The sequence below is a fragment of the Dermacentor variabilis genome, chromosome 2, assembly GCF_050947875.1.
Source record: "Dermacentor variabilis isolate Ectoservices chromosome 2, ASM5094787v1, whole genome shotgun sequence".
Lineage (NCBI taxonomy): Eukaryota > Metazoa > Arthropoda > Arachnida > Ixodida > Ixodidae > Dermacentor > Dermacentor variabilis.
The window spans coordinates 143196584-143224111 of NC_134569.1; the positions used below are offsets into that span (position 1 = coordinate 143196584).

The following is a 27528-nucleotide window of genomic DNA, read 5'->3' on the forward strand; positions in this document are numbered from 1 at the left end:
CCAAATGTGCGACAAATTTAATCCCGGCAGCCATAGTAGACAAAGAACGCGAGAAATTACATATTGAAGCATGCTATAAATTGTTCAGTGAGTGAGAGTGTTCCGGCCAACCACCATCACGGAAATTGTCATTACAGCGTACATATACATGCAGCACAAATGCGCGTTTCTGCCATTTCAGTCGAGTCCACGCGTGAAGGCTGTTCAACCGACGCGCCGTCCTAACCCTCGGTGCTCTAAATGACCCTTATACTCCCGTCGCCGATCTTCATAGCTGCCATTCGAAAGACGCCCGTCGCACGCCGGCGCCACAAACACGACCAGTTCAAAGGGACGCCGATCTTCACCAGGCGTCGTCGTCTTCGCCGGGGCCGGAACTGCCGTGTCTCCTGCTTGTTTGCGATCGTCGCCTCTTTCCTGCGCGTCGTCGGTTCGGACGCTGCCGCTGGTGGTTCCGGCGCTCTCGGAGGCTCCGCGACCACGTGCCTTGGGACCTGGCGAAGCTAGTGCGGTGGCACGTCTGCTCCCAAGCGGTAGTAGCGGTATTCCAGTGGCGCCGCGTTCGTGCACCTCGGTGGCCAAAGCATAAACTACAATGGAATCAGAGGATATCATTGCTTCAGTCCTTGGTGAATTTCCACCATTTCATTACATTTTCAGCCTACCCATACAATTTGAACTTGGTAGTCTCAATACATCTATAGCCCTCAGCAGCACCACGAAATAGTCATTTATGTCTTTATGCTTGAGAATATCCCATAGCAATTCCCTGTCTACGCTGTCATAGGCACCCTTAATATCTAGAAATGCTATGCATAAAGGCCTATTCTGAGCTACTACTGAAATTTCTACGCACTGAGCTAGTACAAACATATCCTCTAGGCATCTACATAGTCCGAATCAATTCCCTAGTTCCCCCAGTCCCCCCCATCGTTTTTTTTTCACCCACTTAGACAGTCCTCATTTTATGACTTGCACTGTCATTCTATGTATCACCGGCGTTACCGTAACTGGCCTGTACGAGCTCGCAACGACACGCAACTACTCGAAACGACGTTCATACGCAGCAGCATGCTGCGTATGGACGCCGTGTCCGTAAGCATATTGACATCACCTGGAGCATAAGACGCAGCCATGTTTTCTAAATAAAGGCATTTTCTCCCACTCGTTACCGCTGCTGCTAGGCCTCGCTGACTCCGCGTAGGCGACAACGCACACTCACCGGTTTTCTCAAGAGTATGGGGAAGTGCATGGCCCGGCTGAACGCTTCTAGTCGTGAACGCCGCTCTGCGTTGTTCCGGCGTCCTCGTCTGCCTAGGCACGTCGTCATGCTGCCGCTTACTGTGGCGCCAGTTCTGGCTTGCGGCCGCAAATGTGGGAACCGAGGCACGTCTACCGGCCGCGGCCGCGTTCCCTCGTCCGGGTGGCTGCTCGTGCGCGAGGGCAGTGAAAAAGAGAGTGCTGGCGTGAGGATCCTTAGGTCTATCGGGTTGCTGTCCCGCCCTGGCATTCTCAGGCACCGCCATGTTGCCGCTCTTCTTCTAATTCGTGGCGATGACGATGGAGCCAATACGAACGGGAAACCATTACTGGCTCATGAGGTGAAAAATCCAGCGTTGGCGTGACCACACGATGGCACAAAAGGGCTGCGAACCCTCGAGCTTTGGTAGGAGTCGAAGCCATGAACTTTGGTTTTAATTAAGGCGAAGTTAATTAGGTCACAGTTTATTAAGGTAGAGTTTATTAAGGCACTCGAGCCCGCAACCATCGGTGCGAGTCGAACCCTCGACTTTTTGTGGGCGTAGAACCCATGGCCTTTGGCGTTGATAAAGGCACAATTAATTAAGGCATACGAACCTACGACCTTTGTTGGAAGTCGTACCTTCGACCTTTGGTGGGATTTGAACCCACGGATTTTGGTGTCATTTAGGGCGAAGTTAGAACGACTGAACGAGCACAGTCGTTGCGCGGTGGTCGCAATGCTTTCACATTCATCCGCGTAGAGATAACAAGTACCCCTGAAATTTCTCTTAAGCATGAAAGGCTTTTAGCTCCCGTTGCCGGCGACCTTCAAGTGACATTCAGCCAAATGCCAGAGCCGTTATCCGGACACTCCAACGAGAACTCTCTGGGCAAATTACGCGAACAAAACGTGATCATCCGGGCAACCAGTCAAGACCGCATTACATACGCTAGTTACTTTCCAAACAAGCTACATAACATATTGCTTCCGAGTTCTTCCAAATGTTCATTCACAATATCACTCAAGGTGTAACTTCTTTTATAATTTCTAGTACGCTGAAGTTTTATTTGCTATTTCGAATAGCGACGTTCACAAGGTAGACGCTGGGAACCATACACTTTGTTGTCACCTTTTCGTGCTGAGACAGAGTTGACTGTGCTCTTTTCAACGCCAGCTGCCCGGGAAGTCCGCGATGCGTTCGGCGCGCCGACAGCGCCGGTAGCGTCCTAGCTGGTACGGCCGCGAATGGCCATTCGACCGAGACGATACTTGCAACGAGGTTCTGTCTGTGACGGGAAACTACTGCATCCATGTGGACTAGTGCACAGTATGGCCTGGGGCTTTGTGATGTGGTGGTTAGTATCAAGATTGTGGCTAGTATCATCTCCGACAAATCTGCTTTTCCGGTAGTCATTTAATGCGTACATCTACTCTCGATTGCGGGAGAGTCAGTAATTCTTTAAGGCACTCACTCTGCTGAGGGTGCTCGTCATAATAGTCTACACACTATTTTCACTGGCCCCCTCACTGCATAGTTGGCAAATTTACGGGGCCCCAGTTTCTGCGATTACATGTTATGTGCACAGAGTTTTGCTAGTCAGTGGATCGAGAGGGAGGGGGAGGGGACCTGTCAGTGGGTCGCACATTAGCTACGTATCTACAAGTGATGTCCTGTGGGCTGTCCTTGGTATCGTTGTTTGTTGGCGTCTTACAATATGACTATATATATATATATATATATATATATATATATATATATATATATATATATATATATATATATATATATATATATATATATATATATATATATATATATATAGGAGGTCTCGCTGCATTGCGTCAATGCCAATCTCACTACCGCCGACAGTCATGAACAGATGGGTTCCGCCGATTTCCTTTTTTTGTTGTTTGTAGGTTACGTATACATTTAATTTAATTGTGTTTTGACATATTGACAACGTTTTAGATTACAAATGCAGAAACTTGCGCATTACGTACTTAAATTTTACACGTTAAGCCCACCGGTTCTGCTGGCGTCGACGAAAAAGTGAGCACGGCTGTAGCGATGCTTCGCAGGGCGGTCGGCACGCTGCCCCTTTCCAGTACACCATATATATATATATATATATATATATATATATATATATATATATATATATATATATATATATATAACTAACCTGCTCGAAATCTAAATTACGAACGTAAAAATGTGCTTAATACATATATTACGAGATCGATTGAAATCATGAATAGTTTCCTTGAGCTTCAACCACAACACAGTTTCCAACCCAAAACGCATCCTGCATTGCTTTATTGTCCAAGTTTTTTTCCGGAATTTCTTACTTCGCATTCACCAATGCTTCATGCGAACCAAATTTTCTCGCTACCGCTTTACAATATTACATTATATCAGGCTGATATTATTTTCACCTCATTGCAGCGATGCTGTATATGGCTAGGTTCTGGTGAAAGATGTGTCCGTGCGCAATAGCAGTGTAGATCGAGAATTTCTCCCCATGTACGTTGGCCGGTCCCGAAAATAGTGCAATACCGGACTGACCCGCGCCGGAGCTGAAGCAGTCTTTAAGCACTCGACCAACTTGCAAAAGTAAGTTTAATATCTTAGACCCAAATACAACCCATATCAGATATTAGGCTGATAAGAACAGATACTACAACTTGACACGCGACGGCCATGTCTGCGTTCGCACCGCTCTCTCTTTGTCGGCGTTCCAAGTGCTTGCGTATCTTCTTTCCTTTCCTTCCGTTATACCGTGGTGACGGTCCCGTAAGCGTGCTGCCCGCCACGACCGCGAGGCGGAAAGAAATGCGAGCAGTCCATGTGGTCCCGATCCCGCAAACTTGGGACGTTTCACCGGAGCAACGCCAGCTTTAGGAGGAAGTTTGCGTGGGACTAACTTTCTGTGGCCCGTGTTCTGTGTGACCGCTTGTTGTTTTCTAGTGACCTAACAACCATTAATTCAACGTGGGACGTCGACCAACCCATGATCGCCTTTGCTACGGTGAAGCAGTGTGCTCTCGAAGTGCCGTTAGGCGCGTGTCTGTTCTATGTGGTGGGATTCGCTAGTAAAAGGTGTCGTGCCGCATTTTGCAACAACGGATGGGTATGTGTATCCCGCGGGGCATCATCATCTTCCGAGAGAGAGAGAGAGAAAACGTTTATTTCTAATGAGGTGGGGCGACTTCCTCGTAGGGTGTAGCCCTTGGTTCGGGGCTCCATCGGCTCGCGCCACTCCGCGTGCCCGTCGGACCAGCCGTCGCTGCTCTTGCGGGTCTAAGCTGGTCAGCGCAGTCTCCCAGAAGCAAGGTGAAGTTGAAGGAATAAGGGAGTAATCCGGAGTGTTTGGGCACTCCCAGGTGGAACGATATACTGTGGGCTTTGCTCCCCAGTACGGGCTGTATGAGGGATATTGTGTGGGGTGGAATAGGTGAAGATAAAATAGACAAGGAAATTATTTAGTTTGAAGCTGTCGCCACGCAACATCTTCTTGGTTATGTGGATTATTTGGTGGGGGGGAAGTGTCTCCAGCTATCTCTGTAATGTTGTAGAGTTTCAGTGTAGTTCAGTGGTTCTGTCGGTGAGTCGTCTGGGTTGGACAGCTCTTCCAATGGCGCCCGCTCAGCGAGCTCTCGGACTACAGTATTGGCGCGTTCATTACCAGGTGTTCAGACGACACACACCCCACGCTGTGTAACGCTGTCGGGTGCGGTGATGTAAGGATGCAATTTGTGTAGGGTATTACCATCCCTTGTGCCAAAGTCCTGCTCGTGGTCTGTGAATTAGTGACCATTGTGATGGGTCCATCCGATGCCGGTATCGTTGAAGCGTGTACAATTGCTGGGGCGATAATAGTCTTTTCCTCCCTGCCTCTGTTCTGAGTGTTGAACGTGGCCGAAGCCCTCACGCTGCCTCTATCTAGTACGACTAGAAACATGGCACGTATCTTTAGGTACTGGGCCAGGTCGGTGTATAAGAGCGGTGTCCGATGTGTCATCGCTAAAGAGTCGAACCAGGGCTTGTGCCCTTGCCTGTCTTCGGCCTTCATGACAGTCAGGGTGAATATTCCGTGGAATTCAGGCTACGTGAATTTTGTTTTAAATGCTAAGTGCAAGAAGTATGCGGCCTTCCGAGGCTCCACATCGTGAAGGAGCGACTAGTCGTGCCTCATCTTCCATTTTATGTACATTCGGCGTTTGACGCACGGCAATGGACAGCTCGCCATTAAAGGGCCCACATACACAGCTTCGCTGCTCGTCCACCTTCACAGAGTGGAATGGCACTGAATTTTTATTTCTTATTAATTTTTATTTCTTAAAAGATGGCAAAAATGAGTCACTGAGAAATAACTGAAGTTCAGTGTTGATGGCAGCATAGTTAGCTTTGTTGTGATCCCGAATTTTTTATAATGAAATCCAGTAAACAACATGCGTATCGGGAGCGTAAGCTGAAGCAACTTACGGTCACTAAAACCGTCAGAAATTAATACCAGACACACGGTTTCAGATGCAGCAGTTAGTGCCAAATTTGAAAGGTTATTGTCACGGTGGGTTGATTGATTAGCTGAAAAAGATTTAAGTCCAAGGTTAATTCACTGAAATCGGTTCCGTGCTTGCATGATAATGACAAGCATGGCCAATTCGTTTGGGGAAAATTGAAATCGCCAAGCAGATAAACATAACTAGTTGAACAATTCTACATGGCAGTAACAACGATTTCGCGTAGTTTATCTACAAATGGAAGGGACATTTCAGGAGGGCGGTAACAGACACCAACTAATATGTTTCCACAAATGGTTTGACAGGCAGCCCACATAATCTTAAGCGATCACGAGGTGTGAACTTCAAAAGAAAAAATTCGTTTATTTATTGCAAGCAAGACATCACCGCCCCTTTTATCATTGCGGTCATGCCGATAAATGCTGAATATGTCATTTTCTATAAAAAGTTCACCATCTGAAACATCGTTGTGCAGCCATGTTTCTGTTTGGGCTAGAATGTCGGGATTGCTAACTTCTATAAAGGAACAGAATATATCGCGATTATTTAGTATGCTACGTAGTGTGTCCACGATATTCTGAGCAAGCGACACCAGGCAGTATAAAGGGGTAGTTCAGGGACCCGTGCACCCGTAGATTTTTTTTTAGCTATCTGCTACATAAAACGACGGTGCCTCTATCAACATCGTACATGTATTCCTTGTTCTTAATGCGCATTTTGTCAAGTGAAGTTTGCACGATTTGTCCTGTGCCCTTGCATATTCTAGCAGTTTTGTCTTGCTAAGCGAGTGCTTGGCGCGAAATCCTCGCGAACACATAAGCGGGGGCCCTTTAGCCTCCTTGCAGAAGCAAAACTGTTATATTTGTCTTTAAATATGACAGGCTTTGCGATTATTGGCCAGCATTTGTCATAAGCGAATCGACCAATTCTGTGCACTCGTTCAGACTGGTCGCTTGATAAAGTAAGCTCCAACCTCTCCGCGCACAGTTTGATGACTTTTTGCTATGAAGTTGTCCAACCTTCACCAGACTCATCGCTGATGCCAAAAAATAGTACATTTCACCTACGTAGTCTGTTTTCGGCGTCCTCGCACCTTGAAGTTATGGTTTTAACTAGCATGAAAATGACAGGATGCTGCCAGGTGTGTCTGTTCCAGAGGTTTTACGTAGGCTAAGGGTGGACTCGAGAGTGGCGACTCACTCAAGGTACTTCACCTCAATGTCTGTGGCGTCCTGCTTCTCTTTTATCCCCTTAAGTTCAACCAAAATTACAGTTTGGCCTGCTTCTATCCCGCGTACAATGTCTAACACAGAATCTTCAGGTTCTGGATCAAGTTCGACATACCCCGACAGCATCAATCGCAACGAGACACAGAAATAAGCATGAAGTCGCACAAAGCAGCACAGTGCGCGCATGACGCAGTCATAGAGCTCAATTTCTCACGACACCGCTATTATACAGCAATTATTGCACTTAAAGCCGCTGGTAATGTCCAGGTAACTAACCTGTACCAACAGAAGCGGTGAACGTCCCATTGTCGCAGCGGCGCCGTGTCATATGACCATGTAACTTTTGAAATATAGCTTTAATTGTTTCATTGTTATCACCATTTGCCCCAACATTGTTCTCGCTCTATGTTGCCCACTTTTCAGCCATACCTCATTGTAGTTATGCGCTAATGTTTGGAATCATCATCATTATCATCATCATCCGCTGTGGGTATGTACCAAACCGTTAGCAGGTTATGAAGAAAAAAAGGACGGACAACTCCGCTTGGGTCTCAAGCCGGTTTTACGCATCTTTCCCCGATGTTGTAAAAACAGGGCGCAAAGAAGGCCACCAGCCCCGACGAGGCAAAGCGACGAAGGCCACGACCCATTCTTGAAGCCATTGAAGCCATTCTTGAACGATTTCGTCGAATCGGCCCATTCCGCGAGAACACAGTCTGTGTCAGCCTGCCAGGCATGGAATTCGGCACGCAGAACGATAGCCGCAAGCCAACGCAGCTCAACTTTCAGTGCACGCAGGACCAAGCAGCCCACTCACAGAGTGTGCTGCTGCAGGTGCGACTGCCGACAAGCTCCGCTGACTTGCCGCACCACGTCCTTCCTGCTGTTGCACAGGCTGCTGCAACATCATCCGGCGAACACCACCAGAAGCAGCAACAAGACGTCCAGCATCGTCAGTCCTTGTTTGAAGATATGGACGCGTGGGCCGATACAAACTGGCCACATGCACAGGCGGGCTCCTTACGCACGACTCATGTCCTGCGGTCCCGAGTCGAGCCGCTCGAACATTACTTGGGCAAGCCTCGACAGTAGGCGCCTAGCCGCCTACGGATTTCGTTGACGACGTGTCTCGCGACGGCGAAAACGGTCTGCCTCGCTTTCGTGGTGCTGGCCATGGTCGCCCTGTCCGTTTCGATATTCTCCATAATTGGTGACCTACCCGCCACGACGCCCCGCAGCACAGAAGTCGAGGCCGAAGACTTCCCACTTCCCACCGAGATTTTTATTGACGAGGTGGACTTTTCTGTTATTCCCGAATCATCGCCCCCCGTTGTGGAAGAGTCGACCAGCGAGGCCCAAACCGACGCATCCGCCTATCCCGTAATAAGAACCTATTCGAGGGTTGACGCCCAGCCGAGGTTCCATGGGGGGCGCGCAGTGTGTCGTCGTTGCGATACGCGCTTAGCGGTCTAAACTGTCGATCTGGAAAAAAGGCGCCCTAACGTCACAACGACCGAGTACGCCCACGGCGCTGGTCAGGATGAAGCCACGCAAAGTGCGGAAAGGGCCGCGCCAACCGGGCGCTACAGTCGAACTCTTCTACCTCTGAGGAAGTGTGGAATGAATTGATCGTTTGTGAGACCGTGACCGCAATCCTATCTTGCTCAGACTGATTCACAGGCTCCAGAGCATTCCTATGGATGCATTTCGACTTCTTTCCTCAAGTGGTAAAGCGTTGGCAGCGCACAGTCTGTTCATCAGCTCATGATTAAACCTTTGTTTCGGTTGTCAACTGTTTATGTGCACTTTGTTTATTCCATCTTGAGGACGCCCTCTTAGGTGCTTGTGAAAATCGAGTAATGTCAACGTCATTAAAAGTAAAAACATTTCAATCCTTTCAAAAGGCAAACATCCAGTGCCCTTAATGTGCACCATAATTCATTCGTGTCGTGAAGCACGCCTAGCATGTCTGCGCTAAAGGGGTGGCTTCACCACATATTTTATCCCAAAGTACGTATATCAGTGGCTGCATGCACAAGATGACGACTTCCTTACTTCGCTTATACACTTCACAGCTTTATTTCACGTACGGACACTGTTTCTGGCAGAAAAGCAAAGCAAAGGATACCGATCTGTGCTTGCTACGAGTAAACCAACTTTGTCGCCTTGTTCCTTCAGCTGATATAATTAAAGTGCCGACGGCCATTGATGAGTCGTGTACGGTCTTTTGCTCATATATTAACTCGCCTGCAAATACTTACTCTCGCAGCTGCACGTGCTCGACTTTCAGAAAGTCATATAGGCTATCGAACGCGATTTGTCCTCCCTCTCGATCCGAAACATTACATGGTCAGTCCGAAGCGGATCGCATATCGCATAATACCAGAGATGTTTAGTCAATTTGTTAATGGTGACAGGCGTATAACCAAACGGCATAAGGTCATCCAGAGCAATGGTCGAGGAATAATCTCTATAGAGATCCGAATGAACAGCAGCGAACGCCAGATTGACAATTGCTTGTAAAACACACTAATGAGAAAAAAATATTCGAGCTGCATTGGTAAATCATCTTTCATCAATGCCAAAAAAAAAACTCCACCGCAAGGAGAGGCTTGATAAGCCAGAAAGGACGCAGAAACGAAAGACAAAGGGGCCACGCCGGCTTGAAGCTGTCGCACCTGCTCGCCATGACGTCACGGGGTTTTGACGACATCTGCTCACGCCTATAGTTAACGTTTCATCGGTAAATGTGCATTACATTGTATTATGAAAGCGCCGAGTACACAAATGAGCAAGTTTCGAGATGTTTGACTGAGTTACAGTGGCCCAAACACAAGCGAATACTTTTAAATCAATGACGTCACACTGACGTAACGTCGCTGGGGTTTCGGCGCGCAATTAAAGAAATGAAAGTGTGCTCTTAGTTTTTTCTTACTAATCAACATATTACTGCGAATTCGGTTAACGAGTCCTGAAAGAAAACTTAACTGACCTAGTGTTTCTAATGTCCCTCCAAGCTACGTTACTTCCTGTCGATTTTAGGAAATTACACAGTGGCAGCTGCACTGGCTTACTCCTCGTCGATCGAAATCATGGTGAAACGAGTCAGCGCTACTGTTGCTATCTTATGGCGCCTTTCTTCTTTTTTTTTTGCAGCTTCAAGTTTGTTGATGAGGGAAATCAGTGCAACAAAAGACACCCACTACAGAAGAGGAGACGAAGACAAGCGTCTCCCTTCATGCTGTGTATGCGCCTTTTGTTGAGCTAATTCCCCTCAGCGGTTACGCAATACCAACGAGCTCAAAAGTTAGTTGCATCTTAGTTGCAAGCTATGTTTTGCAAGACATTTTTATTCCTGTAGGCGCCAGTACAGTGGGGATGAATTTCAACCGCAGTCACGCACAGATGAATAACACAGCAGCAAAACTATGAATGGCGAAATTAACGGTTTTTATCGCACGAATCTGTGCCTACAAAAGTGACATTCGGAGCACAACGGTAGCGGCGAGCACAGTCGGGAATCGTCGAAAATCTGATTTGCGGGTCAAGCGCGTCGGATTTTATACATCACCTGTCGAATGTTCCAACGTAATCGCCGGCGTCCGTGTGCTTTCCAGAGAGTACTACACAATTCGACTCACGCATGCAGACTGATTATACAAAGCTCTGCGAGAACATCTACAACAGATAGTATAAACGATAACATTCGAGCAAGTTTCAAATCATGTTGGCTCGTTTTGCGCTGAGCGATAACTTGAATTTGTTAGCGGGTGAAATGCACTCCCCGAAAAAATTATGAATACGTAAATGCACGTGTCCGTATGAAAAAAAAAAGGGGGGGGGGTGTATGTAGTGATGAGCCTGTCATGACCTGTACACGGATACATCGTTGAACATCTATTTTGTGGCCACCTTTATAAGCCAAATCTTGTGCATTAGGATTAATAATACGAGTCTTGTGGACCATGCGCCCCGACGGACAACGTCGAGAGCCCTATGAGCTGTGTATCACGGTGTCGGCGAATGCACATTGTTTTGACGTCTTCATCGCAATTTAATTCAATGACTCAAAGCCATGTTCGACAAGCTTTACAGGGCTAACGTAGCATCAAAGAGGTAGGCGCGAAACACTCTGCATATATATTCCCTCAATGCATACGGCAGCAAAAAGAGCGAAAGAAATGGGAGAGAGAAACGCGTGTTCTGCTTTGTTCCCACGAAGTCGTAAGCCAAAGATCAACAAAAAAACGAGCCCCTCGGTTTCCCTTCTCTTTTCGTTCATTCATAGCGAAGGTCTCGAGTGCTACCTAGTGGTCTTGATGCCACTAGGTAGCATGCGAAGCTTTATTAGCCGCTTTATTAGTGACGCCATCGGGCAAGAAAAGGGGTGTCCCACATCCTCCCACCATGGCGCTGAGTGGCGATCCACCCCCCACCCCCACAGGACAAGATCTACTAAACCATAAATACCGAAAATAGTGGCCAGATTGATAGCTGTCGCCGTAGCACAATTGGTGTGTGCAACGCACGCGTGATGCAGAGGTTGCGGCTTCGGTACCCACCGGCGCCAGGTTATTTTTCGCCCACTTTCATTTCCCCTTTCATTATTTTCTACATTTCAATTACAACGACAGCTAATTTTCCCTATGCTTCCCTCGGCAGCTCTGTCTGCTGGCTTTGTGTGTGCGCGTGTGTGTTACCTATTTCCATAAGTGCATGTTTATTGTTTTTCCTAACAGTTTTCATTAAATGTCCATGTCGCCGTCACCTGCCGTGGTGGCTTAGCCGATTTAGGGTGTTGCGCTGCAAAGCACGAGGTCGCGGTATGAATTCCCAGTCACGGCGGCCTCATTTTGATGAGGTCGATATACGAAAACGCGCATGCCCCGTGCATTGGGGGCACATAAAGATCTCCCGGTGGTCAAAATTAATCCGAAGTACCCTGCTGCGGTGCGCCCCCCATAATGAAATCGCAGTTTCGCACGATGCAATTCAATTCCACGTCGTATTCTTTTCTTTCGTCTTATACCTCTTCTAGTCTTTCCTGTTGATATTTCACCCAGATCCAACGCACATTATAGAATCAATGTGAAGCGAAGCATTGTTTATTGGTAATGCCTATCTGATGTTGTACAAAGACCGATTTGGTTTGGTTCGGTTTGATCAGATTTATGCGGGAATCGTAGGGGGACATGCCTGTTCAGTAGGATTGTCCAAGATCGGGCACTCACCCACTGACACATAATGAAAGGTTAAATGAAGGAAAAGAAAGCAAGTTAACTTATCTGTTTAGTATAATTCATCATTCCATTAACAGGTCTGTGTGCTTCAGAGATTCATGCGAGCAGACATGGTTGTTGAGGTTTATGTAGGAATGTATGTTCTTTTACGCAGAACAAAAGTGGGCATTCTTGGTCAGCATACAAGGGTTGTATAGGCGCATTTGCTAGTAATTTCTTTCGGCGCTAGGAGCACCTAGTGACACTTAGTGTCCCAAGTTGTCAGTAAACAACCAGAAACTGACAAACGTCAAAGTGGGCAAGAGATTCAAAGAAAGCTGAAAAACTTAATGCCCCTGGGAGGCGGCTATCAAAAGTTCAGAGCTGGCAGACCAGCTCTGGGCCGTCCGGCAAGCCGAAGATGCCGCCCGAGTCCAAGGACTTCGAGCCGCCACCTGAAGCCACCACAGCAAGAACTGCCGTACTATTCTTCAATAAAGTTTCTTATTCTTCCTAGTGCCCCTTGGTTCCTACTCCTGTAAGGTTCAGACCCAGGCAGTGTTTGGTTAGCATAACAACCACCGCACCTTATATTCCGGAAAGCGTGCCATAGTTTCCACTTATCAGCACAACCCCTCACGCCCTCCCAACGTGAGACTCTCGGACACAGAGTAAAATCTCACGATTTGCATGGCATAACTTTCGGTGAAGGTTGTGGGGTCTCCTCCCGTGCTCTTGGTACAAAGGAACGACAGCACAGTAGTGCAAACAATCACAAGGGCATTTATTGCACCTTTCACAGATCAATGCCAGCTAGCCTAGTTTCTATCCACAAAACATGCCGATGGGCGCGCGACAAATTTAGAAGTCCGACTCACCGCGACCGGATAGCTAGCGAATATGTTCGCCCCATGCTGGATCCCAACGCCTGGTCGTTCGCGTGTACGGTCACGCGAACGGTGGTGCGTTCCGAGGCGGCCACGCGAGACGGTCTCGCAGAAGCATGGATCGGCGCACATGCGGCACGGCACGTCCGCACTGCTTTCTGTCCCGAACCAAAGAGGGAAGCGCCTTGTCTTTCGGCGCCCAAGTAACCCCGCCTGTCGGCTGCGTTAGCAGCGCAACACTCGCGCCATCTCTCGTACTGCGCCTCAACTACTCCGACCGCCGCGGGCGCCAGGCCACGCGAGCCGTGCGGGAAAACAACATATCAGGGGACGCGTGAGAGTCGCGCATCCCCACAAGGTTTGCGACCATATATGGCGTAATGTGTTATGTATGTGCTGTGCGATTCATAATACGCATATCAAGCTGTGGTTTGTGCAATGTATGACCGTGTTATCAGCCATAAGAGTTGGCTGCAGCTTTAGGGAAGCCTACGTTAGAAAACATGACGGCAGGGTTCGGGTGTCAGTGCTAGGCAAGTTTATATATTAAAAGGCGAGAACCTGGCTCCTGTCGCTTGGAAAAGACAGAACATGATGAACACTATAACAAGGCTTCTGTATTGTCGCAATACAATATCCCGTGCACAGTTCTTATTCGTCCTGCATGGTGCGATTGCTCGTCGTAATGCACTGGTCCCGTGGTGCGATTCGTAGACGATGAAGAAGAAGGAACACACGCTATACTGGTTTCTTGCCAGCTCACATCGGGTCAGCAATGGCAGCTCACGATGCCGCTTACTCGGCCAGTTGTTCGAACAGCGTTTACCAGACAGCCTTGGAGTATATCCCAATGGTGGAGCAACATCGCACGACGCCGAGGCCGCTTCAGCACTGGAGAACGTCCCAGGGCAACGCCGGAACGGCGTGTCCTCCAGGATCGAAAAGTCTGGAGATCCGCGGGCATGGGCGTACGTCAAAAGCCACGCCAAATCCGACAAATCCGACAAATCCATGGGAGCGAGGGCCGACGCCAACGGCCACAAGCACTGCCGTCGCCAAGGAGATGGACCTGTGCGGCGACCACTCGTGGCAGCGCTGCCTGATCCTCTACGTAGTCGTGCTGACTGCCATAGCGCTGGCGCTGATTGTCTTCTTCACGAGCTCCTTGCAGAGGCACCAGGCGTTGGAGGACACAACAATACGGGCGGCAACCACGATCAATCCCGAGGCCATGATGACGGCCTCGAACGCGTCAGGTCGGCTGCCGGATCCGATGGCTGACAAAACTAGTCGCGTTGCCCAGGTTCCGGCTGTAGTCGCAACCTTGGTAGACCAAAGTTACGATGCGAAGGAAGACACCGTCACTGAAAGCAAGAGCTCGGCAGCTTGACATAACTGCAAGAGGAAAACATCGCTCAACGTGTTGCTTCGTTTTATTTACTTTCGTTTTCGTCACGCTCTTTGTTTGAATCTGCTTTTTCTTTTTCTTTTTATCATTTACTTGTCCTTTGTCGTTTGTGCAGCACATTCAATTCATGTACATGTAATGTGCGGACTGACGTCATGCAGAGCATTGTATCCTAAGCCTCGGCCAGAAGTTTGTCATGTATCTGTTTCGTAGTTGTCCCACGTGCAAGAACAAGAGCAGTTGGTGTTCGACGATCGCGCTAGCGAGCCCTCGATTCGGCCGTGCTGGTGACGCTCAGACTGCCGCGAGTCCCCTCGCTATATCAAGAGGAAATTTTCAGCAATTAGACAAGAAAACTGGGCTGTTTTGTTGTGAGCGTCGCGATACATAATTTGTGGGGGCTAAAGTTAGACAGAACGCTAATAATTATGCAGTACAAAGGCATCCATTGAAGCTAATCAGAATTGTGTCACTCACGACAGCTCGGGTGTAAGGTACCGCTGGCTTTCAGCCGCAATTTTCATGTAACGCAAAGTGATTGTGAACTAGTTCACTTAATGTGGACGTTTTGTGGGCAAATCGAGGACGTTTCACCCCTAAGTCACCCTAAAATGTCGTCTAGTCCTACTTTCATCCACACGTCCATTTGGCTCGCATCTGACAATCTGCCGAAGACCATTCCAGGACATCTTAAGGGCGATTTCAGTATGTTCTCGGGATGTAGCAGGCTTCAGTTAAATGAACAGTAAATTAAACAGTGTGCTACCATATGCAATTATATAAATGAAAGTTACTGTCGCTCCTCTGCTGCAATGGACGTCAGCTATACGTCGCAACGCGTTTGATCGCGTAGCCCATTGCCGCCTGATTTCAAAGTTAAATACAATAAGATTGGCTACACTGACACTAACTTGGCTCCGGAACATACTTTCTAATCACGGGCAATTTGCAATCGTTAACAATCTTTCTGCACCTCTTTCCTATCTCACCTATGACGTGCCACAAGGTAGCGTTCTTGGGCCGATACTATTCTTAATATACATGAACGATCTTGCTAATAACTTGGCATCCTGAGTGCGAATATTCGCAGACGACTGCATTATTTACCGCCCTATAACCAGCCCCGATGACAACCTCATTCTTCAAACTCTTAATTCATCTAAATGCAAAGTAATGTCCTTCACTCGTAAATACTCAATCTCTAATTTTCACAGAGCGGGTGCTGGTGGGCGAGTTGGTTATGCATGATTACAACGAAGGCGCCAAATAAAACAACGGACGAAGGGAGGAGACACAAGAGAACCGCGTAGGCGCACTAACAACTGAGCGTTTTATTTTTGACACAGGAATAAAGACCTCCTGTCAAGGATTCAAACAACAAGAAGAAACAGGGCCGTCAGCCGTGGTTTCTTTGTGCGATGCAGATGACGGCCCTGTTTTTTCTTGTTGTTTTGATCCTTGACAGCAGGTGTTTATTTCTGTGTGAAGAAACAAAACGCTCAGTTGTTAGTGCGCCTACGTGGCCGTCTCGTGCCTCCTCCCTTCGTCCGATGTTTTATTTGGCGCCTTCGTTGTAGTCTCTAATTTTCAATATAACGTAACTAATAAGGCAACTTCTCCAGCGACTTCCAACAAATACTTAGGCATTAATCTCGCAACAAGCCTTTCCTGGACCCATCACGTTACTACTATATGTGTTAGTGCTGCTAAATCACTGGGTTACTTACGCCCAAACTTACGTAATTCGCCCTCCTACATCCGCAAGCTAGCTTACCAGACATTTGTTCACCCCCAGCTGGAATTAGCCTCTCCAATCTGGTCACCCCATCAAACCAACCTAATCAGCTTATTAGAATCAGTGCGAAATAGGGCCACCAGGTTTATCTCACGTAAATACGCCTACAATTCAAGCATCTCACAAATAAACCTTGATATTTCACTTCACCCACTTAGTAGTCGACGTGATCTTGTGCTCATATCATTGTTTCACAAGTACGTTCATACAGATAGGAAATGTTCTTTACGGTTTCAAGTCGCCCCCATCTTGCACATCTCGCCGATTATATAATATAATCATCTCCGCTTCACGCGCATCTACGGGAACACTCATGCATTCAATTGATCGGCGCTTCCTCGTGCCATTCAATTGTGGAACGCTCTGCCTCATTTCATCGTCTCCGAATCTAATCCCGATAAATTCCGCCAGTTCATCAGTCTATATTCCACCGCCTAACCTAAATAAAGTGCATGATGCATTTTCTTCTGTTTCCCAGTTATGTGCTTTCTTCTTTATTAGCTCATTATTTCGCTTACTATTCTTGTATTATTTTAGTATTGTTTAGTATTTGTACTGGATTTGTGAATTTTCTTTACATTGTTGATTGAAAGAACTGTATCGTTTGTCCGTTTTCCAATATGTACATTACCGACCCTGTTATTTTTCTAATTTGCTTTAATGCTTGTGCGAGATCTGTATACATTTTTCCGCTGTCTATCCTTCTGTAACGCCCCCCTTACCCAATGCATCATACGAGGCCTGTCAGGACAGTTTTAATAAATATTTAAAATGTGCAGCTTATCGTTTTTGTTTGTTTGTTTGTTTTTGATTACACTACGTGCCTCTCGCCAATGTGTTACGAAAACAATGGGATATTGCAGCTCAAGCTTATTTTGCCGACAGTACATTTTTTAGCGAGCACCTATGTTTCTTTCTTTTAATCGAATTGAAATCGTCGAACGCAGACAACACACGTATAGTATAAAGCACGTCAAGCAGCACTGTACGTAACTACAAGTACGAGGCTAGCCCAGCATAAATATTGTTGCCAGAAGCTTCGCTCTCCCTGCTTTAGCGGCACGCCGAACACGATGAGGAAACTTGATTCGATTTCAGCTTTCAATTCCGTTAAATCAATGTATGTATGTGCTAGTGTATATTGTAAACTTAGTGACTGACAGCATTAAGTCCACCTGGCCTGTACGAAAATTGTGAGCATGCACTACTTCATTCACCATTGACAATAAACAATATGAGCTTACTTGTTTCAATTAAGTGCTTTTTTTTGCCAGTTGAGGCCTCTCGGTCACCTGGCGACATAATAAAGATATAAATAGTCATGTTAGACTACCGCACACACGATCACTGTCCGGAAAGCGGTAACAAAACGCCCAAAACCAACGCGCGAGAAGCGCGATGAACGCCACCAACCGCTACTGCTGCGGCCATATTGCTCACTACGTAATGATGATGATATTAGTTTTGATTTTGCCAGCGCCATCTCTCGGTCGCATACTTTAGTTCACAACCCCACCCCTACACTTTTTCCGTTGCACTGTGGAAGGTACAGTTTGCCTTCTCTAAGCCTATATAGGTGGCGAAATGCGAAAATACACGTGTACTTAGATTTATGTGCACGTTAAAGAACCCCAGCGGGTCGAAATTTCCGGAATCCTCCACTACGGCAAGCCTTATAATCAGACAGTGGTTTTGGCATGTAAATCTCCATAATTTGTTAAGTTTATATAGGTGTTCTGTGCTGGTGTCCGCAGTGTGACGTCGCTTGTGGTTACACGTTACTTCGAGAATTATTCAAGACAACATCTATTATCTGTGCAATCTGTTCCTTGAATTGACGAATTGAAGTTTAGAGAAATAATAAAACACACAAACGGAATGCCTGCGTGTTTTTGTTTTACTTCGCACTTAAGCAAGAGAGACGTACTTCCGCTACGTCTGCTTGTTCACGGTCGTGCGGTCATGTGCGCAAATCCCGAAACTATGCCATTTTCTACCGTGTTCCAGCGCCGTGATCATGCTGTGCGATCCGCTTGTTGTGCCTCAGTATTGATGTAGCATTGGATTATACCGCTAGCCATGTTCCCTTACGCAAAGCGCGCAAGATCGTGCGTTGCGCGAACGAGAAAACAGCGCGCGCGCGACGCTGTAAGCGGAAGTGCGTAGCGCCAAAAAAAAAAGGAGGAGAAAGAAATTAAGGCGGGGCCTGTGACGTATGAGTTTGTGACGTATGAATTTCGCTTGAGTAGGCTAGACGAGGCGAATGGGAGAGAGCGTCTTGCTTGGCTGTGGAGCCCGCCTGCTGAAATCATGGGGTCGCGGCATTAAAATATTTCTATCTTGGGCATTAATGAGCCGATTTCAAAAACCCTTGCGGCAGAATGCTCCCTAGAGGACACGTAACAACTTCCTACGTATAACCAAAATTTGCTATGGGGCATGGTGAGGGGCCCTTTAAAAAGTACGTGTTTTCTGTAAACAAATTTAGTTGCGAGTGACACTCTTCAGGTGCGTTGCTTCTTCGTAAGGTTTGGTGTCTTTCCCACCGTAAGAAGTGTGAAGAAACTCGGGCCAGGAACAAGGCAGCGTGATGATCACTGCTATGAGGAGTACGTCAAAGTCTGGTGAAACGTCATCAACGTGATAGCGCGGCTCTACTCGGGCGTGAATCGCAAGCCTCATACACGCTCTCAAGTGGCCGACCTCCTTCGTTGTCGTAGATGAGGTTGGGAAACGCGACCACGTTGCTGGGGCCGAGTGCGAGGCTGACGAAGGTGAGCTCGCTGCTCTTCCGCCACTGCTCCCGGTCGTCGGGCGACGGCATCGCGCAGGGCCAGGGTGACCATAGTCCACGTCTCGACTGCCGGTGGTGATCGCAGGCCCCTTCACCTCCTCTGTAGCACGGCGGGCCACGGTTCGCGAGGGAGGGATGTTCGCTGCCTTCTAGATGTTATTGTTTCCCTAGTGAAATGGCGCAACCCACTCTATCGGCCATGAATCTGGCGGTGAAGATGCTGTTATCAATTTTTTTTTCAATGAATTAGAGTTCAATGAAATAAGTATCTCGCAAATGGGACTTAATATGTGTACTGTTACAGCTCTGAATAATCCATTATCTAAGCATTACATAAAAAAAATTACCGACGATTACGTTACTTCCTAATGCGAAATTTGAGCGCAGCAAATAAGCTGTTTCACCTTTTCGATAGATTGAGGCAAAGAAATCGAGCAACACATGTATGTGCTATCACAGAATTTTTTTTATATTTCCCGTACTCCTGGATCATCTTGACGGCGGCGACGGTAAGCTTCTGCTTCGGCGGCACGCACCTCTGGATTCTGGCGGCGACGGCGCTGGGCCTCTGCTCTGGCAGCTCGTTTAGCAGCAGCAGCAGCAGCAGCAGACGGAGGACTTCCATCGGTCGTCTCGCTCATGGCTCAGAAAGAACTGGCAGATAATTTCGCAGTGGCGAACGGCAGCGGCAATTTCGGCTCGGGCGGTGCACATATATACAGATCCGCCGCCACCGATCAGGCTCTCTGATTGCCACCGCACAGGGCGAACGGCAGCGGCAATTTCGGCTCGGGCGGTGCACATATACAGATCCGCCGCCACCGATCTGGCTCTCTGATTGCCACCGCACAGGGGTTGCATTGGAGGAGGAGCGAAGAAAGGAATTAAGTTCGAGCCGGCGCTTTGACAACCGGAGACTCGCAGGAAGAGGGGGAGGGGGGCGGCGTGTACACCCAGCGGCAAACGATGGGGGCAGAAGCGCGCGCAGCAAGCGGACAACACGATAAAGGGAGGAGGGAAGAGATAGCAGCGACTGACTGATGCCGCTGACGCCGATAGTGAGTCAACCCCAGCTGCGGAGTTGGTTTCAGGGACAACGCCGCCGATGCCGACACAAACAATATGATACCCTCGCTTCCGCAGCGCTAAGAACCAGGTCTAGCCGTGGGAAGGTGGTCACGTATTCGTCGACGTGCCGGGGCCTACGTGAAATAACCGGCGCGTCGGCAACTGAAGAGCACCCTATCCGCCACACAGGAACAGGGGGGGGGGACCCTTTCCTCCTCTTTCTGCATGGCGGCGACGGTGTTCTATGCAGTCACGTTATCTTGACTCTCTAGTGGCGTCAGCGGCATCCAGCGGTATCAGTCGGTCGCTGCTAGCGCTGGGGGGATGAAAGGGGGGCGGAGCTGGTTACGAGGCCGACGACAACGCCGACGACGACGCGAAACCCAGGAACGGACGCCAAAGAGCTGCGCTCTAAAATGATTTTGTGAGCATAATAGGTATCAAGAAGAATTCCAGCATGCAATTCCTTGTCTCACGCAGGCAGATGCAGAGGGCTTCACAAACGTTCCTAAGGCGGTAACCTAGTAAGGTAGCCCCAAAGGAAAGAACTACAGGAAGGGTCAAATTCAAGCCAAGCTTTTGGAAGGGTTCTTCTTAAAATCTTTTGCGTTAAATAGTAAAACGGCGGCATGTCAAAAACAAGTCTTGCAGAGATTCACTTTCGCTGCATAAAGGGCATAAAGGCCACATAGCCAGACCAGACCTGTGCAGATAAAAAGTTCAGTGCGGGGACGAGGCACCATAGTCTCGTAATTGTTACTTACATTTCTCTAGTGGAGCATCATTTGGTGTTCCCAGCAAAATTGAGATGCGGTAAATCAGATGCTGACAACGATGATCGCGCTTAGTTATCTGTAGTATCGTATTTTCTGAATCGCGCAGCAGTGATGAAATCTGACGTAGCTAAAATTGGGATTATAGAACCATCATGGGATGCCACTACGAGTGCATCTGCACATTCGCTTAAGACGAAGCTTCAGCTCGGGTGCTCCTATCCAAATACACGTAAAAGGGAAATTCATTTTGCTCGGCAACCACTGCACCAAATTTGACGAGGTTTGTTGCATTTTAAAGAAAAACTTAAAATCTAGTGAATGCTGGTTTCGAATTCTTGAGTTATGTCGCCAATTTTTTATTATGAATTGGCAAAAATCGAAAATTTTCAAAAGACGAAACTATCCAGTTTACAACTCTGTAACTTAAAAACAAAAAATGGTAATACAATTCGGTAAATTGCACCTAATAGTACATCTAAACCGGAAAAAAATCGATATGTTACACATGAATATAAGAAAGTTTAGTAATAGGGAAATACAACTTTTGCAGAACCCTTGTAACCAACGTAACAAGTTCACGTAAAATGTAAAATGACATATCGCATTTGTCCGCTTTGAATGACTAATGGATGCCGTTCACAAAACCGCGATATCAGTTCTTGATGCAGAGCTTTGAATTTGTAAACTTCGTGCTTCTATTCTTTTCAAACGGTCAAATTTTGAAAATCTTAAGAAAATTCAAGCCTTAAATCGAACTTCCGCTTGCAACAGTCACTAGAATTTAACTTTCTTTCAAATGCAACAAATTTCATTAAAATCAGTCCAGGGGTTATATCATAAAAACGTTTTTGCGTTTTACATGTATTTGAATAGGCCGCGTCGGAGTTGGGCCCGAGCTAAAGCTTCCTGTTAAGGCTACACCTTGGTGGCCTGGCACCCACACTAAACGAACGAGACGGAAGTGTCTTAGGAGAAGCGAATAGAAAGTTTCTAGTAACTGTGACAATTTGGAAGTGGTTAGTGAAGAACAGACAAACAGACAATCGGTTAAGATCACGGCTGGTGACAGACATGATGGTAATTTGCGTAAAGCTAAGACAACCACCAATAATTCCGCCTGAAAGATAAGCGTCAAGTCACTGATGGTAGCCGAATGAAAAAAAGACTAATTTAGATGAGTTGATACAATCTCCACACTTGCCTTTTCTTCACATACGGAAGCATCAGTTGCTATAACGGTCTTACTATCCAGGTGTGCAAGGTGATCTTCCAAGATACTATTAAGACATTGATATGGGAAATGCTTAGCATTGTTTTGAAAATTTTCAAATTCCATTGTAGCGACTCTAAGAATAATTTAATAAGACCAGCTCACATAGGTGAACAATAAATTTGTCCAATAGTTTTTGTACGAAAACAACTCCAGGGCAACGTGAGTGATACCATTGGTAGTTAAAAAAATAAGGCCGATCCATTAATCAAAACATATTGTGGTCTCCTCTGTGGTGATGGATATATCTTCAGAAAAGTTTTGTACTGTTAGCAAATGAAATCGCATGAGAAGAGAATGCAGGCGTGCTTCTTGGTGCAAGATTTCATTAGCGATCAATTTAGGGAGCACAAGACATAAACGTAATGCCTCTCGTTCTAATAGAATCACAGGCGGAATTTTGCATGCAGGTCAAACATAAAACAAAACCCAGCCGAGCTCTATTATCGGGCGAACATACATACAATATATTATAATGATGCAATGCCGACGCTACGCTGACAGAGAGAGGTTAATGCCATCAAGCCACAATCCTAGGCGGCTAATATAGCATTGTGGAGTTTCGTACAAAGCACGTAAATCTACCGATGCTGCAAGAAGTGCTACCTCGTCGGCGTAAACGTACACATGTACATCCTGTAGCAAAGGTACAGTACACAGTAAAACAGTAAACAGCAATGGTGATAGAACTGATCCTTGTGGTAGACCACTTGACTGCTGATACGTGGATGAAGGCAATTCATATAGAGAACAGTAAAATTCCCTGCCGCATAATAATTCAAAAATCCACGTGACAAATTATTTGGCAGGCCTGCATTCTGAAGCGCGTTTATTAGGCTAACATGTTCTACACTGTCATGCGCCTCAGTGATATCCAAAGTGAATAAGGTTGCATATTTTTTCTGACATCGAGCTAGTTGAATACGACTTTCTAGGTAGACATGGGCGCACCAAATCGAGCACCCACGTCTGAAGCCAAATAGGCATGGGCTCAATATCATGTTCTGTATCAGCCGGTTACCTATGCAGTCGTGTAAGATTCTTTCGATGAGTTTTACTAGGTTAGATGTAAAAGATATTGACTTATGTTATACCGAATAGATAAACCATCAATCGACGTAGACAGAGAAATATAGTTATGCGTTTCTTTTTTACGCTTGGTCAGTGGTCAGAATGGCATTCCCCTTGCATTATCAGATAAGATAGGCGATCAAGCAAGATCAAGCGTTACATATACACCGGCCTTGTTTCCAAGAAGATAGCTGGCGTATGTCTTACTTTCTCGGCTCTGACCAAATCGAGCGAGGTCTTTAAGAAAAAGTATGAGTGTGAGAATAGCCGAATCTTTCGAATAACGAAGCCAATATTGTCTTATTGAATTCGATCTTCAATTGTATAGTCTTTATTCGTAAATGCTAATATTTAATATCTCAAACAGCAAACCGTGCGCGATAAAACATGAAATTGGACCAAATGTGCGACAAATTTAATCCCGGCAGCCATAGTAGACAAAGAACGCGAGAAATTACACATTGAAGCACGCTATAAATTGTTCAGTGAGCGAGAGTGTTCTGGCCAACCACCATCACGGAAATTGTCATTACAGCGTACATATACATGCAGCACAAATGCGCGTTTCTGCCATTTCATTCGAGTGCACGCGTGAAGGCTGTTCAACCGACGCGCCGTCCTAACCCTCGGTGCTCCAAATGACCCTTATACTCCCGTCGCCGACCCCCTTGGCCGCCATACGAAAGATGCCGGTCGCACGCCGGCGCCACAAACACGACCAGTTCAAAGGGACGCCGATCTTCACCAGGCGTCGTCGTCGTCGCCGGGACCGGAACTGCCGTGTCTCCTGCTTGTTCGCGATCGTCGCCTCTTTCCTGCGCGTCGTCGGTTCCGACGATGCCGCTGTTGGTTCCGGCGCTCTCGGAGGCTCCGCGACCACGTGCCTTGGGACCTGGCGAAGCTAGTGCGGTGGCACGTCTGCTCCCAAGCGGTAGTAGCGATATTCCAGTGGCGCCGCGTTCGTGTTCGCGCACCTCGGTGGCCACAGACGGCTTCGTCGCCGTCAACGCCGTTTCCTCGTACGTACACGGCTCCATTTGCGGCGGCCCGGTCGACAGGCTCCGGTAGACGTAGATGAGCAGCCCGGCGATTGCGAAGACCACGAAGCACATGCAGACGAGCACGCATGCCACGGCGCCCTCGGGGGCGTCTTCCTCGTGGCCCCCGACCGCCTGGACGCCGCCGGTTGCGAGTCGCATCGAAGGCGGCCTCTCCTCGTGGCCAACGGGCGCAGCTGAAGCCGGGTTGGGGAGGCCCTCGGTTGTCGCAGCCACCAGCTTTCCGGCAAGCGGAGCTGAGAATCGTTAGAGGGGTAAGCGAAACTGCGCGAGATAACGAAGAATTGTCGTTTATACATTTCTGCGCATACAACGTTTCTCAAAGAACCGACTTGTGGGATCTAGCACCCCAGAAATTGCGCAGTGAGGTACAACGCAGCGGAGGGAACCGGAATAATTTTGGTCCCCGGGGTTCGTTTAACGCACATTTAAATATACACGCACAAGCGTTTCTCGCATTCTATCCCCACAGGAATGCGGTAGCCGCGGCCGGTGATCGAACCCACCACCTCGTGCACAGCAGCAGGACGCCATAGCCACAGAGTCGACGCGGCGGATACGGTTTCTGAATTTGAACTGGTGAACGCGAAAGCTGCAGTTGAAAAGCACAAGGAGGTTAATACACAAAAGTTCAGGGGAAGAACTTTTATCAGCATTCAGACTCACGTGCGATAGGCTTAGTATTTTTCTATCAACTTCATACCAACGACTGCATGCGACAGGGATACTGAAGAGAAAGATTATTTGAGCTGTAATAGCGAATTTCTTTTCTACAGTGCCAAAAATAGTCACTCTTACCGTGACATGACGTTTGATATAAGCCAGAAATTTATATCGGAAAGCTAGGCTGCGCTGTACTCAAGAAGGTCCGAAGATTGAACTGAACAAGTCTCAAGAACTTTTACAGCGCCCCGAGAGCCCGAACGCGAGATGATGCTCTTCAATATTCGCGACGTCACACTGAGGCACCAGCGCTGTTTCGGCTCGAAATTCAAAGTGTAAATGTTTGACCTTCATTTTTTTTCTCCTGGCAATCAACCTGTAACCACGAAATTAATCATAGCTTTATGAGCGAATACTGTAACAGACTATTAGTCGCTCGCTTTAGTGTCGCTTTAACGTATACTTAATGGGTGCCAAGAGAAGGAATACGCAGTCGAGAACGGCAGGAGACTAGGTGGGGCGATGAATTTAGGAAATTCGCGGGCGCTATTTGGAATCGGTTGGCGCAGACAGGGGTAATCGGAGAACGCAGGGAGAGGCCTTCGTCCAGCAGTGGACATAAATGATTATTATTATTATTATTATTATTATTATTATTATTATTATTATTATTATTATTATTATTATTATTATTATTAATATTAATATTATTATTATTATTATTATTATTATTATTATTATTATTATTATTATTATTATTATTATTATTATTATTATGATGAAGTATGGCTTGTTGTTCAATTGGCACGACATAATTACTCGTATCTTCATTCACTCGTATCTTCAACCCTAAACTTGTCTAAACTGGCCTGTCCTCTTGCTGCGCCGAAAGTCATATCGCCTTAAACTTTTTCACAGAATCTGTTAGCGTAAGAACGATTTGAAGGACGTCCTCTTTTATCCACCTCATTATATATGTTCAAGTACCGATCATCGCTTCAAAGCGGGTCTACCTTCTTGTCGCACAAAATTGTCTTATGACTATTTTATTCCCAGAACAAGCGTCGCATGGAATCACCTTCCCTCTACAATCGAAAGCGTAGCTGATAACCACCAGTTCAAGATCGCTTTACAAGATTCCATCCAATATTTTGTTGTTAGCTGCACGTATTGCCATTTTTCCCACTCCTTTATGTGCTGCCTTCGGTCACGGAAAGCCATTTTAATTTATTTATTTATTTATTTGTTAAGGTATTTATTTATTAAATAGCTAATTTATTTATTCATTCATTAGTTAATAATTAATTACTCTCATAATTCCCGATTTCTCTGCGCTACCCGTTACGCCTAGATTTGTCGCTACATTGCCACAGATATTCCAAATTTCTGTAAATATCTTGCATTGTCCGTTAGTAGCACTACGTCGTCCGTATACATCACTCCGGGGACCTTCTGTTGCACCGTTTGTACATTACGCATGAAGGATAAATAAAACCCTAAATTACTGCTTTCCAGTGTTCTTTCTATGCCCCTAACATAAAGCGTAAACTACAATGGAATCAGAAGATATCATTGCTTCAGTCCTTGGTGAATTTCCACCATTTCATAACATTTTCAGCCTACCCATGCAACCTGAACTTGGTTGTCTCTATACATATATAGCCCTCAGCAGCACCACGAAATAGTCATTTATGTCTTGATGCTTGAGAATATCCCATAGCAATTCCCTGTCTACGCTCTCGTAGGCTCCCTTAACATCTAAAAATGCTATGCATAAAGGCCTATTCTGAGCTACTACTGAAATCTACGCAGTGAGCTAGTACAAACATATTATCCTCTAGGCGTCTGCATAGTCCGAATCCATTCCCTAGTTCCCCCAGTCCCCCCATCTTTTTTTTTTTTTTTCACACACTTAGACAGTCCTCATGACTTGCACTGTCATTCTATGTATCACCGGCGTTACCGTAACTGGCCTGTACGAGCTCGCAACGACACGCAACTACTCGAAACGGCGTTCATACGCAGCAGCATGCTGCGTATGGACGCCGTGTCCGTAAGCATATTGACATCACCTGGAGCATAAAACGCAGCCATGTTTTCTACATAAAGGCATTTTCTCCTACTCGTTACCGCTGCTGCTAGGCCTCGCTGTCTCCGCGCAGGCGACAACGCACACTCACCTGTTTTCTCAAGAGTATGGGGAAGTGCATGGCCCGGCTGAACGCTTCTAGTCGTGAACGCCGCTCTGCGTTGTTCCGGCGTCCTCGTCTGCCTAGGCACGTCGTCATGCTGCCGCTTACTGTGGCGCCAGTTCTGGCTTGCGGCCGCAAATGTGGGAACCGAGGCACGCCTACCGGCCGCGGCCGCGTTCCCTCGTCCGGGTGGCTGCTCGTGCGCGAGGGCAGTGAAAAAGAGAGTGCTGGCGTGAGGATCCTTAGGTCTATCGGGTTGCTGTCCCGCCCTGGCATTCTCAGGCACCGCCATGTTGCCGCGCTTCTTCTAATTCGTGGCGATGACGATGGA

General features: G+C 47.1%; 1 protein-coding gene and 1 pseudogene across 2 annotated transcripts; both read right to left on the minus strand.

The window, feature by feature from the left end:
* LOC142572800 (uncharacterized) lies at positions 1-27528 on the minus strand. 2 transcript variants are annotated; one of them, XM_075682166.1, is made up of 3 exons: positions 27186-27514; positions 24259-24578; positions 1-570 (listed from the first exon to the last, which is right to left on the minus strand). In XM_075682166.1, exons 1-3 carry the CDS (start codon positions 27487-27489, stop codon positions 205-207), a joined length of 990 nt encoding a protein of 329 aa, XP_075538281.1. In that variant the 5' UTR covers positions 27490-27514; the 3' UTR covers positions 1-204. The 2 variants fall into 2 exon arrangements, with proteins under 2 accessions (XP_075538281.1, XP_075538280.1); XM_075682165.1 differs by lacking the exon at positions 1-570 and having other exon boundaries at positions 23678-24578; positions 27186-27528.
* LOC142573522 (U2 spliceosomal RNA) lies at positions 3767-3946 on the minus strand (annotated as a pseudogene).

Excerpts from the sequence above, each read along its gene's own strand:
- LOC142572800 (XM_075682165.1), bottom strand. The coding sequence starts at position 27,489 with ATGGCGGTGCCTGAGAATGCCAGGGCGGGACAGCAACCCGATAGACCT. Across the intron at positions 24,579-27,185 it reads CCATACTCTTGAGAAAACAG|CTCCGCTTGCCGGAAAGCTG; the intron begins GTGAGTGTGCGT and ends AACGATTCTCAG.